The sequence below is a fragment of the Chanos chanos genome, chromosome 6 (genome assembly GCF_902362185.1).
Source record: "Chanos chanos chromosome 6, fChaCha1.1, whole genome shotgun sequence".
NCBI classification, from domain to species: domain Eukaryota; kingdom Metazoa; phylum Chordata; class Actinopteri; order Gonorynchiformes; family Chanidae; genus Chanos; species Chanos chanos.
This window is the reverse complement of record NC_044500.1, coordinates 34,368,490-34,384,169: the sequence shown is the minus strand read 5'-3', so window position 1 is coordinate 34,384,169 and position 15,680 is coordinate 34,368,490. Positions and strand designations below refer to the sequence as shown.

The following is a 15,680-nucleotide window of genomic DNA, read 5'->3' as shown; positions in this document are numbered from 1 at the left end:
ATCTCTGGCGGCACACTGAATATGTGGCAGAAGTAATATTTTTCAAACGTGCAGTGAACCATTTATCACCGATGAAAAAAAAGGCATCCTTGAACATTTGAATGGAAGGTTGATGAAAAAACAAATTGAACATGGGGACAATCAGCCTCATTTGTACAATTAATTTGATTTGATTACCCTTTTACTCCACTGAATCACTTTCATTTTCAGACATGATAATAACCACCCCCCAATTATTCCACCTTTTAGTGCCTTATCCCATTAGTGAGAACAGTACATCTTATGGACTTTGTCGCTATAGGATCTTAGCTGGTGTGATGTAAAATTGGAAAAATAAATGTATGAAATAATACTGAAATTTGTCGTTTGTATTCAGTTTTTTAAAAAACTGATACTTAGATGCTTATATATGTATGTATGTATATGTGAAAAATTAACAAGTCTCTGACAAACCTCTCAGCTCTATAAAAAAATAGTCTTAACATAAGAATAACATACCTCCACTCCGCCGTTCATATATCAAAAGCGTTCCATCTCTTAGTCCAGCAAAAAGAAAGTTAGCAGAATGCTTGAGGCACAGAACAGGGCATCCCTCAGGGTTGCGGAAGGTCAGGAGACACTGAGCAGCAGTGTCCACACTGCCATAAATCAAGATGCTGTAGGGAAAATACATGAGAACTGAGAGCCAGAGCCGACCGAGGTACACCATCTTGGAGAAAAGAATGTCCGACAACCATTGTTGGAAATCAAAGGTTGTTCTGTGCACATATAAAGCAATATGAGCCTACCGCAGTCTTTTCAGTCTTCTATTGTCTCTTTTTTTCTTTCTGTGGTCAACTAAATGTATGAGCCACATTTGTCAGCATAAAGCCATATGCAGTGTGTGTTTTCAACTGCCATCATTCTTCTTTTACCTCTTCTGGCAAGAAGGGTTTTTTTTTCTCTCATTACAGGCTTCCAAGATAAATGACTAGAGAAAAGGAAAGTGCCAGACTGGGGGAAATCAGAAGCATCTCTGAAGCAGAAGACATTTTACCTTTCTTTCAGAGAGCCACTGAAATCACAGTGACCAACATTCAGATGACATCACAGATTCTAAAACAAGGGGAAGTCAGAATGCATATGTCTCACCTGCCATCATCCAGGCCTGCGCATATAGTGTTGCCAACTCCGACTGGGCTTTGGAGCCCCGCCTCCACATCTTCTGGTGGACACAACTCTGGCACATACTCCAGACAGAGTACAGGTGCTCCAACCTGGAAGGTCTTAACGGGTCGCGGAGTAGGCCTGTTTAAAGAGAATATGTCCACCTGGCCTTGGGCAGAGTCTCCTCCACTAGCCACCTGCAAGAAGACAAATGAACCACAGTTGATTGAGTTTTTGGGTTAAATAAAGAGAGAGAGAGAGAGAGAGAGAGAGAGAGAGAAGGAAGGAGGGAGGAGGGAGGGAGGGAGAGTGTGTGTGTACAAACACTTGGGAACATTCTGTATCATTTATAACCATTTTTCAGAACTATGTGCTCATACTTTCAATGTTCAGACCATCCCTGATAAAATTTTAGATGGCAGAGAATACTTTAACTTCTGTAATTCCCCCTGGCTTGTATATTTTTACCTGTCATCAACTTCCATTTCCACAGGGAAGAGTCATGTTAAAAGCAAATATTCCTTCAAATTGAGTCCATGTCCCTTTGCTTTTTAATATCTCCCAAATTCATAAAACATCAGCCCTGGTGCATTCACAGTGTCATCTCAATAATTTCAAACAGTTTGTTTAACTTTGGGAACATTTCACCAGTGAAGCAGAGAGAGAGAGAACAAGGGTGGAGGTCTCAGCATTTGGCAATTGAGGGTTTTTCTTTACAGTGACTGAGTAAATCTTTAAATGGGCTGAAGCCAAAAGAAAAAAAAAAAAGTAGAAAGATCAACTGTGAAATCTCAGGATTGTATACCCACACCCAGTAATTGTTTCCTTTCCACGTGAGTTCAATCAGGTCATAATTCACCATGAAGAGCTCAGTGCAGTTTTCCAGTGCAGTCTCACATGGAGTGTTTGAACAAGGAAGAGCATCCATCTTTCCCCACAACCCAAAGTATCTCCAGTGGTTTCTCACTCATGTAAAATGCAGCTGAGGCAATCCGTTCACAATTAAGAATTAAATGCAATGATCAGCATCCCCATCGTGTGTCACGCAAATTGGCTCATCTCCTTCACAACGCCTAGGGCCCACTTACCCCCCCCCCCCCCCCCAAAAAAAAAGAAAAAGAGACAATAAGACTTCCTGCTTCAAAAGCTCCTCAGTTTAATCAACAGAAAGAGAGAGAGAGAGAGAGAGAGAGAGAGAGAGAGAGAGAGAGAGAGAGAGATAGCAAATTCACTCGCCGTGCCCTGTTCAATCCCATTGCTCATTAAGAATGCTTGTGGATTTTGGCCATGATTTATGCTCACCTGAGGATTTCTTTACCCCCCTTTCGTCGAACATTCAGGGCCAGACAACTTAAGTGTAATCTCCAGCAAGAAGCACAGCGGTGGGAGAGATGTTGCTGGACAGCACAGATTAATTCACTCTGTGAGTCATCTTCTGAGAACGAGGCGTCAGCTAAATATAGTCTTTAGCCCTCCAAACTCGCCTTCTAATTTGCATGCAATCATTTGTTTGATTTGTATCAGCGTGCAGGATCTGGATGGCTGGGGTCTCGTGGGCCCGGGAGAGCGAGACCCAGCAAATAATGGCCTGTTGCACAGGCAAAGTCAGAGATAGGGAAGACTTATCTATCCCAGAGACTCCCTAAAAATAACTGAATCTCTGCATTTCACTGCTCATCCACAACCTCCAGCAGCCCTCCAGCCCACATTGTCTCTCTCTAATGCACTCAAACTCAAATACACACGCATACACGCACGCACGCACACACACACACACACACACACACACATTCGCACGCACAGTCCTTTTCTCTCCAATCTAATTCTCACAGAAACTCAGCTGTTTCACAGAGGCACAAAGTCATCAGTGCTTGTTTAAAGGAATAGATATCTGGAATGATGCCCTGGACACATTTCCGTTTTTGGCCGGAAAGCCGTGAAAACTTTCTCCCCCAAAGGAAACATGCTGCCAACAGTAATAAGGTCAGTTTTGACTAAGAGAGAACGAAAAAATGAATGTAGTAGCAAGACCCAGTTAACATTTTAGCAATCCTTTTGTGTAAAATGGAAAAAGATTGAATTTTTCCAACAGTTTGAACAAAGTTCGGCAATAATGTAACTGAATTTGGACTTAATCAAAATGCAAGATGCTGACGTCAACTGCAACAAATTATTACAATTATTGCTGTTACTGCTGCTGTGCACCTAAGAGGAGCAGAAAACAAACATCAACATCAAAAGAAGAATTTGTTTCTTAGGTCTGGAAGATAAGGTGAGTGAACAGCAAAATGCATGTCTCAATTAGTGACAATGTCATTAATTTGATCAAAGACAGACAAAATCCCAGAGGCCAGTCTTAGCGTGATGTGATTAGTGTCATCACTTATTTGAAATGCTGGTCATGAAAGCCTTATCATTTTGGTAGAGTGTGAACTGGCACATCTTCTCAATTTTGAGGTAAAGAGTGGCATTTATCCAGTTTAAGTGCCTGTGTTGTTGATATGTCTTTCTTTAGGAAAAAAAAAAAAGGCAACTACCTTTTGAAAATGAACCAGGCATTTTAGGGAATCGTGGCAAAACGTATACAGCAATAAATAAGAATTAAGAAGACGGAGTAAAATAGCTCAGTTGAGAAAAGAGTATAGTCATTTCAGTAGATTAAGATATGGCTAATTTTCATTTAACAATAATTTATGATGGATGAGCTGAAAACTATGCAGTCGAATTTTCACCTATAGTGATTTGTTTCACTTTATGTTTCCCGCAGCAACAAATGAGTCCAGTGCTCCAGTTTAATCTGTGCCGATATAATTTCCATCTAAATCCCCACCATATCTTTTATATCCACTCCTGAGCCCACCCTCAGTGTGCTTTAGAACACCTCCAAAACATTAACAAAAAAGTGCAGACAAGGGCATTGAAGAGGGGTTGAATTGGATTTCCTCACCTGCTTTGAGGATTATATGATAAAGTGGCCATTGTAACAGCAGGTGGAGAGGGAGAAGAGGGGAGGCGTGAAACTTTAAAAAGTGAGACCATTTTCAAAAACATGATATAGTTTGTTTTTCTTTTTTTTTTTTTTTTCCTTTTCTTTTTGAACTGAACCTGTTCACCAGTTCATAGATAGAAGATAGAGAGCTGTGGATGACAGAGGTGCTAAAGGTGAGAAGATGAATCTGAGGGTAAGTGCTCTTAAATACTGTGGTTTCACTGGCAATGAGAGAACTAGGAACCCTCTTCTGATTCCCTCTGAATTTTTGTATCTTTTTTATCTTCAATGTCTACGTTTCGTTTAAAAGACCACAGATCATATGTAAGACATTCTAGCGCAATTCTACATACCCACAGGTAGCCTTGAGGAAGAGAAGTACTCGCCGCAGAGAAGCCCAGCAAAGCACAGTGGACTGGATTGTGAAGAGCAGCCTCAAGCTACAGAAAAAAAACAAAACAAACAAACAACAACAACAAAAATACATGCTTAATCATTAGAAACAAAGTACATTTTGCTCCCTGCATAGGTTGCAAAGAATACATTTAAATTTGAGCCTGTATTAAGTTCATGTAAGCTTTGATGAAACAGCCAAATCTGAGTGAAGAGCATTTTGTGACCTCAGACTGCACTCTCAAGATCAATGTTTGTCTGACATTCACACTCAGAAAATGCAATCGAAGTTATTTCAATTTCTCTTTTACTGATATGACATCGAGACATTAAAAATCTCACCAGCTTTCATGCACTTGAATATATTATTTGGCTCGAGTTCACAAAGTTCACTCTTTGCAAAGTGATCTGTGTCTTCAGAATTTAGTCAATATCTGTCTCAACTACTGTACATCTCTGAGCTAATTGTTATTGAGGTAGAAAATTAAAATTGAGCAATTAGAGCAATAGAAACAGCAACTGTGTAAAAGTAGGTAAAAAAGGTGGGGAAAAAAAAAGAAAAGAAAGAAAAATTAAAAGCAAAACAAGCAGCTGTACAGCATGTCCTTCAAAAAGGTTTTCAGCACCCGGGGCCCATAATGGTGACCTCCAGACTGCAAACCTTTCAGAGCAACTAAATGGTGAATTCAAATAAACGGCATACTGAAACACCAGGCACAGTACGACACTTAATCTCTGGGCTCTCCTACTGTGTTCTCTGTAGAAAGATCAAGCCCCTTGCTCAGTCAATTCTGCCCTGCAGTTCACTACTCACAGCACTTTGCACTACCACATGCCTCAGCCAGTTGCTGAGAGCCACATGCAAGTTGTTTGGTTTTATACAGGGAAAAAAAAAGAAAAAGAAAAAGAAAGAAAGAAAACCTCAGAATCTCTGTAAACAGTCAATTTAGTACATTTCTATTGATTTATTTTTAAAATTCATGAATTTGCGGTGTTTTTTTTTTTTTCTTCCTCATGGCTAAATGAAAGCCCGTAATACTAGGGTACAACATTTGGGAAACCTTGAAAAAGAAAGGACATTTGGATATCTCCAGATGTGAAAGAGTATCAAATATAAGGTGCCATCAAATGTAAGCATATATTTAAATTAGAAAAAACAGATATTAAAAATCAGTGGGAAGTGATGTTACTTTTTGCTTGTTCGTTTAAATAAAAATGGTCAGAATGCAGTATTTTGTATTTCAAATCCAATTTATTCAAATATAGATAAGCAACAGGTGGGAGGCAATTCTTTTAGAGATCATGAACAGTTATTCTACTGAGACATTCACAAACCAAAATCCCTGTTTGGAAATATTTACATAACTGTGTGAGAATGCAAGCTGTGCAATATGGCACACTGCACATTTAATTACATATGGGTGGGAGGGGGGGCACTTGGTTTATATGAAGGTTGAATGCCTTTTCATGTTTTCTTCTGTGCAAAGCAAGCATCAATCATTAGTAATTTATGACATCCATCGTCCAAGCAGCCCCTCCCAGGATGCGCATTCAAATACAAACACAGCAAAGATAATGCTGGCCAGATGACTGTTTAAGCCCATCTGTCCAGTAACAAAGCTTCTCCCAACCCCCATCGATTCACATGCAGCACATTCTGTTTCTCTGGCCATCTCTCTCCCTCTCTCTCTCTTTCTCCCTCTCTCTCTCACTCCCTCTCATTCTCTCTCTCTCATTCTCTCCCCATCATTTTTATGTCATCCTCTCATAAGAAGAAAACAAAACAGACAGATAGCTCTAATTGGTAATTAAATGGCAGTCATAACAAGAGCACATATGGAGGCTGCAGGGCTGTTGGGAGATGAGCTGGTACTGACGAGGAAAGGAGGACACGATGTGGCTTTCTGAGTCACTTGAGAGCACTGGGCTCACCATGTGGCACAGGCAATGTTCGTACGTGGAGATTGCTTTGTCTTTGACTATTCCCCAGTGAATAACGAGTGTCATTGCGTGGGTTTTGACTTCATCAGAAGTCCCCAGGTGTAGTGGCAATACAAATTTCTGCAACTTGACTGAATCTTGACCGTATGTCATGAATGATTTAAATCCACTGTTGCAAAGTAACATGTTGCTAGAGATGGTTTTTACCAATCCAGAGACAAACGGAACACTGTAGCCGCATCCTGATACACTGAAAAGGTTTGTTTTCTTCGTCCGTTTCGGCCGTGTCATGAACTCAAAATGGCTTGGCCAGGCTATTGCATTGGAATCAGTTCTGCAATACAGATAACAAAATCCTGTTCTCAAGTCCAGACACATCAGGAGGGATGTGAAGGTAAGGGTCAGTTAAGGGATCTTGGCACGAATATAAATCGTTCTTACATTTCAAACAAGATTGTGTTTTAGGCTTGACTGTGCCCGGCCTGTGATTGTGTCTTAGGCCTTGTAAAAATACCAATTTAAAGGCATAAAGGCCTGATATGGAAATTATTACTATAATGCAATCTTTTAGGAACAAGAGTCCCTTTGACTATATAGCTGATTCCACATTTCAGCTCTAGTCTGTCACGACTCTGGGGTTCCACTTGCTCACAGCCCTCATGTGTCTCTCATGGGGGGAGAAACAGCAGACATCCCAGGTGGGTGAGCAAAACAGGAGAAGCAGGTGAGCAAATGAAGAGGAGATGTGATGGAGGACCTGAGGAAGACTGGGGAGGGATCATATTAAGGGAGATCATTAAGGAGGGATCTGGTGCTATGGGGAAGGGGTGGTCTCCCAGCTGCTGGTCCTCATGACCCTACTCCTAACAGGGGGTCTGCCCCACCCACTCCCTAGTAGTGCCAGCCCATATGCCAGCTCCAGGTGGCAAATCCACTCTCCCTTGGCCAACATCATTATGAACTGTGTTGAGATAAAGCGGATGGATCTCAGCTTCTCTCACAGCATTCATTAGGGATTTTTGACTCTGTGTCTAATAGCACAACTGAATCCATCAGTATTAATCATGCGTACACTGACAGTTCCGGGATGGTCAGAAACACCACTTTGGTGGGTTACTCAATGTTGAGGTATGGGGCAAATTAAGGGCTTAACTACTACTCTTTATTTGCAGAAACATCTCAGCAGCAAAGTTATATCAGACAGGCTCTTCAGGTGATGTTGCTTTCTCATGCATTCAGCTATCACGTACTGTCAGACATGTTGTTCTTTATTCTATGGGGAGAGATGACTTACCCATAACCAATTAACACTGTCAGAATCCTTCAAGCAACAAAGGCAGAGTGTTCACACCTTTAGTGAAATCTCTCTTCCACTGCTGTGAAATCTCAGCTCTTCTGAGGCTGAATTTACTGCACATTAAATATGATGATTACCGCTACTGCTACAACAAGGAACAAGTATCTACTAATTCTCTGACTAATTCAGCAATGGAGGCACAAGATTAGCGCTTCCATTTCTCATAATGGTTCATAAATTCCTCAAATATGAGTGTAAAACAGATTTTCAGAGAGCAGTATCTTTGTTATTAGCATCCCTATCTTTAGAATGGTAAAATTGTTTTCTCAAAGAAAATTATGTATCAAAGAGTCCATTCTAACAGATCTACTAATTATGACCTTTCTTATTACGTTAACTACACTGACTTATGTATAAAAAGGTTTCAGATAATTTAAAATGTCCTCTAATCTCCAAAATCAAGTCGCATGTAAGAGATGAACTATGGACACTCTCTGTGCGGGCTCTTTTATGCTCAGAAGAATCAACACTCAAACTGCAAAATTCACCAGCCTCAATCCTGAAAACTCATTCTTTGTATTGGTTAAACACTCACCGACTATTTGCTTAACATGGAGAGATACAAACCGAGGTATATTCTAGTCTGAGTCACAAAGCAGCCCTTCACTCCACTACTGCATCAGACCCTTCACGTCCCCCGATGCCAACTTCACAAACAACTCCCACGCGCCAGCAAACCTTACTGGAACACTTACGCTGTTTATGAACTGATAATTCACCGGCTCCGGTGCTCATCTCCTTTCTGCCTCGGGCAACAAAAAGAAAAGCCAGTGAAGGGACACCTCAGATTAACACAGAATAAAGAAGTAGCAGTGCAGGTAGCCTCAGCACAGCAGGAAAGGCATAACATATTAGTATTTATTTAGCAAGGGGGAAATCACTGTCAGCTAGCAGGTCATAAGGGACCAGTTTCTCATTTAGAGGTTTCAAAGCGGAGAGAAAAAGAGACAGCATAAACTGCTTTTTGAAAGGAAAAAAAAAAACTGATGAGGCTACATTTGGCATTTGACTGATTCCAGGGATTGGTGGGAGGGAAATAAGAATGGATCAGCCAATAGGGATTCAGAAGTGTGAGTAAAAGGACCTAAGACAGGGTGCGGGAACTGAACACACAAGAGACTGTGGCAATCAGTCCCCGTGCAGTATAAACAGATTCCCCATCCTCTACAAACAGAGCATAGTGCTTTCACAAAGGGAATGCAGCATGGTAGCTTGTTATCTACTGTGTAATATCCTCAGGTGACTGAAACGCAGATGGACGACAGGATCAAAGATGAAATAAGCTGCATGTGTTATGATTTCATGAGCTGGATGTCGTTCAGTTGTTTAAATTCCACCAGCATAGACGAACAAAGATAAAAGTGTCAACCACCTGCTGAGCTATGCTGTTGAAGACTGTGTGAAGAATATTCAAAGTCATTTGAACAAAATAAGCTTAAATGTTGGACAGTTGTAATGCCACTGAGACTAATAAAAAAAATTTTAACTCTCCATTAATCTGTTGCAAGGCCTTTGATTTGGTTATAGCCGAAAACCAGCCAAATGGCAAGGGACATATTCAGTTAATCTGGTGATGTCTACTTGAGTTTAATTTAGGTTTACAGTGAAGGTTCAACAGTTTTCTGGCTCTGTGGAGATGTTATCAGATGTAAGAGCAATGAAGTCTCACAGAGCTTTTGCATACCACTGCGCCGAATGCTGTTTCGCTTTGCCAGGACGTCACAAAGCCACATTCATATTCATGTGTGGATTGATATTTTCCTCCTCATGTCCTGCTAGGCCAGTCGCATGCTGATTGTGATGCATCCAGCTAATGCAATGAAAATCCAGCATGTCTCTTCATCCCCCCTGGCACTGATTCTCTGACACAGCATGATGACTCCAGCTCGTTTGGATGAAAGCGACGGACTGTCCTGCAAATAATGGGTCTGAAAGGAAGAGTGAGAGCCAAGAGAGGGCCTCTCTTTCTTTCTCTCTCTTTATTTTGTGCCAGGCTTGAACAGAGGCAGCATAGTGAGGTACGGGGTTCCGCGCCAGCCCTCAGGACAGAGATTTGACAATGCTGTGACAGGGTTCAGGGTTGGCACTAAACAGGTGATCCAGGGGTGTGCCGGCTTTGGAGGGGGTCTTTAATCCTCTTGAACAGAGGACAGGGGAGCATAGAACAAAGGGTACTTAGGTCCCAACTACATAGAAAAACAGGATGTCACAGCGAGTGATGCCAAGCTAGAACAGTGGATCAAGGCAAGCATCCTGAGCTCAAAAAAAAAAAAAAAATCTCTCCCTGCAACCTTCCAACCTGCTCAACTGTTCTCAGACAACAGAACCTCATTACTGAGTTCTTTGAAAATGGACAAATAAATATTTTTTAAAAAAAAGGAACAACGTCAACTAATTGTTCACCTCATTACCCTTCATGGGACAGTTAAGACAGAAAACACAGCACCATAATAGCTATGTGATGTCAGTGCAGCATATTTAAAAAAATGGGCACAGCGCTCTAAACTCTTTTTTTTTTTTTTTCTTAAATCAGAGGACGTACTTAAAGCTAAGAGCGTGCGATGAATGCCCCTTAATGTCTCAGACAGCTATGACTTTCACGGGGGCACTCTGTTTGTAGCATCAGGCAATGGTCCATGTGGTGTAATCAGGTAGCGAAGACTGACAGCATAATTAGCAGAAAGGAACAGAAGGAGAGGACAAAGTAACACATCTCAAAGGAACACCATAAACAGTGGATGAGACAGTAACAGGATGTTGTTTTTGTTTACCCACAGAGATGCAACTCTCTTTTAGTAACCCACGCTACTGGGACCCTATCACACAAAGTGCCAACATTTAAATTAGTGTGTTTAGCTTGAGCTTCTCCTTGCTCTTCCTGGATTTATTAATCTATGCTCTGTCTCCATGAGAACACGGTGAGGAGAGATAGGATGGAGAACTGAGGGTGGAGGGTAAGAGACTCGCTGCTCTGTTCAAAGACATCACTAGAGCACGGATGATTTCCAGTAATTAGCACGTAACTGTCAAAGCGACAGATCAGCCCCTTTGCAGATGACCTCACAGTTAGGCAACACTGCAATGGGACCTCGAGCATCTGAACACAAGAGCTGCACTGCCCTCAACTGGTGAGGAGCAAAAAAGATGATATTTTAATTGAGAACCACCCTGATGCACGGAACACTGAAAACCTAAATGATAGTGGAAAGACTTTTTTTATACAAGAAAGCAGTTACACACAGATACAACCAATATTCAGTCTAAAAAGACATTACCCATTCCACCCATATCAAAAATTCATGAAACCTTTACATAATTCCAAACACAATATAAACCATCAAAGAGGCATAAATCCTGGATAAGCAGATCTTTTCCATTCTTCTTTTTCATTCCTCCATATTGTCGTCCTTACTAGTTTCCAGCAGTTGATTCTAATGGGCCTTTGATCTTTTGCAAAGATTACAGTTCGGCTGAGAAATCATTACAAGCCAGCCATGTTCTTATTTACAGAGGAGAGAACAAGGTGTTCAGCACAAAAGCCAGTGAAAAAGCCAAGCTCATTACCCAAGCTCTCCCTCACAGAAAAAAAGATCTCCGCATTGATGCTAAGACAGCCCTGCTACCAATGAGCTATTCAGACAGATTAATGAAGTAGATCCTGGTCACAACCCTTGAGCAAGGCCCTAACAGAAAACAAGGTCAGTCGACTGTGAGATCCTCGCTGTATTTGAAAACATGAGTCGCTTCCATGTGCCTTTCGGTTCAAATTGCCTAGATTTTCCCTTCTGAAACAAATAAATAAATAAATTTACAAACACATAAGTTGGAAAAGAATTTAAGGAGTCTGTTTCATCAGACACTCTTAATTTGAGCTGATAAAACTAAATTTGCCAAGTTTCCTTGCTAGATAAGTACAGTTTACAACTGATATAAAAGTCTGAGACTTGAGTAAGATCCCATGCATGTCTTGATTTATTCAAGATGAAAGCAATGTCATGACTTGATTCTTTGTTGCTGCTTTTGATAGCAACAAAGTTCACCACTTGAAATGAACATAAGCAATGTCCACAAACAAGAGTTTTTGGCAGGTTCACTCATGGTCTGCCACTGGATCCTGCATCGCAGTGAGGAACTGCATATGCCCCACAGTGAGGGTTTTCTGAATATAGAAATCCGGCAGCATGGACCGTGAGGCTGGGCCATATCAGCTCTGGCGACAGGTCTGCCGTGATCTGGCCACAGAGAGAAATCAGATTGACACTTCTTTCCATCCCCAGCATAATCCATGTACTGAGAGGCTGTCTCTCTGCCTCGTGTGAACTGGGCAGACGAACAGCGGCTGCCTGAGTGTCAGAGAGATCAGCCCCACACTGATGTTCTGTGGCAAGCTGTGAGAGCAACAGGGAATGAACGAGCATGTGACAGATTAGGACCATGTAAAATGAGCTCCCCTTGAAAAGAGAGAGAGAGAGAGGGAGGGAGGAAGAGAGGAGAAAAAGAGAGAGGAGAAAAAGAGAGAGGAAGGGAGGGAAATCTATAGTCATCTTAATTAATTACTCTGATCCTCTGAGATATGGAAAGAGTAAGGCATTAGTAATTATTAAAGTAAAGCCTCGATAAAAGCACAGGAAAATGGCTGTAGGTCTGGCTTTTGCTGCTCAAACACGCACAGGCACGTTTGCACACTACTGTTTGTGTGTTTCTGTTTGCCAGAGGGATACTGCTGTAGAGAAGAGAGGGAAACTGCAACGCCTCATCGGAGATGTGCCGGGAAGAGCTTTTAATCCACACTGTGGCATCTGTTCCTCACAGACTAAAGAAGAGGATGAAATCTAGAGCTCAGAAAAAGAAAGGAAAAAAAAAAAAACGACCTTCATAGTCACAGAAAGGGAGATTGCGTAAGATGTCATCGTGACAGCTTTACCAAAACCTTGTTGGGGAAGAAAAAAAAAAAAAACCTAAATCAACAGAGGAATGCCATGTAAGGGAAGGGCACCTTTCTCAGAAACATTTTTGATCTATATTTCATGTGCATGCTGCCGTGGTTGTGCCTTGCTAAGCATCAAATCAAGATGTGTGGGTTTCTTTATTCCCCAACCTAAGCACCAACAGCCTGAAGTCATCAACGTCGTAAATCAGACTCTCTCCAAACGGAGCTATAAATAGACTCCATCCACACATTCACTATCACTTGAGATGTCATTCCGCTATCTCGTCTGAAGCCAGCAGTCAGTCAGTGGGTTTCAGATCCGTCAGAGCAGATGCAGCACAGTTCTCTCAACCGTCGGACCATCAGCATCAGCACAGACGGACGGATAGAATTCAGAGCTGACTTGAACGTGAAACAAAAGCAGTCACCTAGCAAATAACCAGAAGGCCTGGCATCACACGCAGTGCATGCACACTACAACAGTGCAATGGTTAGAAAAAAAATAGCTTAACCATATAAGACCTTTCCATTACTGTGTTAAAAGACAAGGAGATAAAATGGCTATCAGTAAGACATTAAGTGCAAACAACACGGGAGCCAAAATAAGAGCTAAAAGGTAGAGGGAATGTAAATTTGAATGTAAATTTTGAAAGTATGTTATGTTAAGCAATCACATTCATATTACACAAGACATGAGAACATGAACAAAGTATGCTGAAAACCTCCTTAAATAATATTGGTAAGACATGCTCAAATGTAAGAAGGACCTTGTAAATAGACCAAGAAAGAGAAAACAAGGTATCTGAGAACATTCTATTATTGACATGATCAAAACTTGTGCTAACACACCAGGATTGTATTTATACACTATCATAAACTATTTATCAACCACTATCATATTCATATTCGTATGCAGTAAGTCAAGACAATACATTAACAAATTCCATGAACACAAATGAGAAATAAGCATCTGCCTAGGGCAAGTCAGTCAGCAATAGGTCATAGATGCATGTACAGAGGTTTTGGTGTGCAATTAACAAACTCCTAAAGATAAAACTTCAATCAATACTGCTTGCTGTTGATGGAACCGAACTACTGCTGTTTTCCTGTTTATGCCATCTGTGAAATTGAAGTGCTTTGTTGTACTCCACAAAATGGCCTTCTGCCATAAATATGTTCCCCTGTTATAAAGTAAAGAAGTAATGCCCTTTCCAGCTGCCTTATCAACCTCCACGGGCATCCCCCTCTGTGCCGGGGTGACGTCACAAGGGCTCATCTGGTTCTCAGGCAGGGGACAGCCATAAAGTAACCAACCCAACACTGTCTGTTCTGTGCTTTAGATTAGAGTTCCCGGCGTCATCAACGTAACCATCTGTACAGACGTTATTCACCCATGTCTACATCATGACTACATTATATATACCAGGCATAATGTCTACATTATGCCTGGTATATATAATATGCCTTTTTGACTGTCAGGCAGTCACTTCTTGATCCTATGCTTGAGATAGCTCCCTGCGCATGTTACATGCTGAAATAAAACATTAAGTCCTTGACTACATCTCCCAGGTCCTTTTACAAGTGTTGCCGTTGCATCAGAATCCATCACTGTAAATACTGTATATATACTAAAAAAAAGAGAGAGAGAGAGAGAGAGAGAGAGAGAGAGAGAGAAAACAAAGGCTAAATTAAACTGCTTTTTCACCATTTCCTGAAAAATAGTCTAAAATGTCTACCTATAACCGAGCTACACCTAATATAAGACATTAGTCATATCTGCAATACTAAAACATGGCTAACGTAGTGTAAGACTATCCTTTTATCTGACTGATAAAATATATAGTGGAGTGATTTTATACCGTTATTTGCTAGGAAATGCTACCGACATCATACACGCTGTTTTAGCACACTTACCTACTCTGTGCTACCGCTACCCATCTCGATAAATGGCACTAAGCCATCTAAGCTACACAAGTACACCTTTAACGGGAGTGGTAACTGGTGCTTAAATCCATTTTCATTTGCACATAATGGAAATACAGTACAAAGCATGATTATATTTATTGTTCATGTCTTCATTTCAGAATGCAAGCTCTACTGGACAGTGAAATACAGATTTTTTTTTCCATCGCAGCAAGTATATTACGATTCAAGGAATGTTCCCCTCTCTCTCCATTTTTATTTTATTTTATTTTATTTATTTATTTATTTTTGCACTGAGACATGAGAGCTAATCCCTCCAAAAGAAGCTAACCCTGATGCCTCACAAACTCTGTTCAGCTTGTCATCCAATACTTCAAAGCTTCCATGATGAAATCCTTAAGGTATTAAAAGCACTCTCAAATAAGAGGCATCTCCTTCTCCTTACTAATGCTTCCTAAATGGAATAGGAAAACATGGCTGTCCTTTTTTTTAACTTCAGAGAAAACTCTGCAACCACAGACCCCCTTTTTTAGGAACTGTGAATCACTAAGGAGGGGGCTTTTGTTTGGATGCAGTAGATTTTTTTGGTGTAGTGTTCGTCCCCTCCTTCAATGGTTATGCATTGACCAGCAGGATTTTCGGCTCTGAAGAGAGCGACGGTACCAGACCTTAGCCCTCAAAGGACAAAAACACACATGTTCAAATTCACACAACACCCAACACCCATACAAAGAACACCCAACACCCATACAAAAACAAACAAACGAACAAACAAAAAAAAACCTCAAAACAAAACAGTCCGTCAACCTCTCCACGATGTGCCAATGTAAACTCACTGGAGAGTGCGTTTGGAATGGATGACTGGACAACATGAAGACAAATTTAAACGCCGCTAGTTCAGCGACTTAGCAAACAAACCCGGTGCATAATGGTAAGACAAAAGCAGGAGCCCTCAGTTCTCAGTGTGTCCCATTCTCATTGAGATCAAGGTTAGATACAAG

The 15,680-nt window shown here is 41.1% G+C and overlaps 1 protein-coding gene across 1 annotated transcript in view; it reads right to left on the bottom strand.

Annotated features, from left to right (window-relative positions):
• The window catches only part of arhgef10la (Rho guanine nucleotide exchange factor (GEF) 10-like a), a 63,436-nt gene that overhangs the window by 10,404 nt on the left and 37,352 nt on the right, over window positions 1-15,680 (bottom strand). The window contains exons 13-15 of the mRNA XM_030776765.1: window positions 4,489-4,575; window positions 1,132-1,343; window positions 484-656 (exon numbers count right to left, since the gene is read on the bottom strand). Of these exons, the coding sequence (XP_030632625.1) occupies window positions 484-656; window positions 1,132-1,343; window positions 4,489-4,575 (472 nt within the window). The remainder of the gene's footprint in view (window positions 1-483; window positions 657-1,131; window positions 1,344-4,488; window positions 4,576-15,680) is intronic.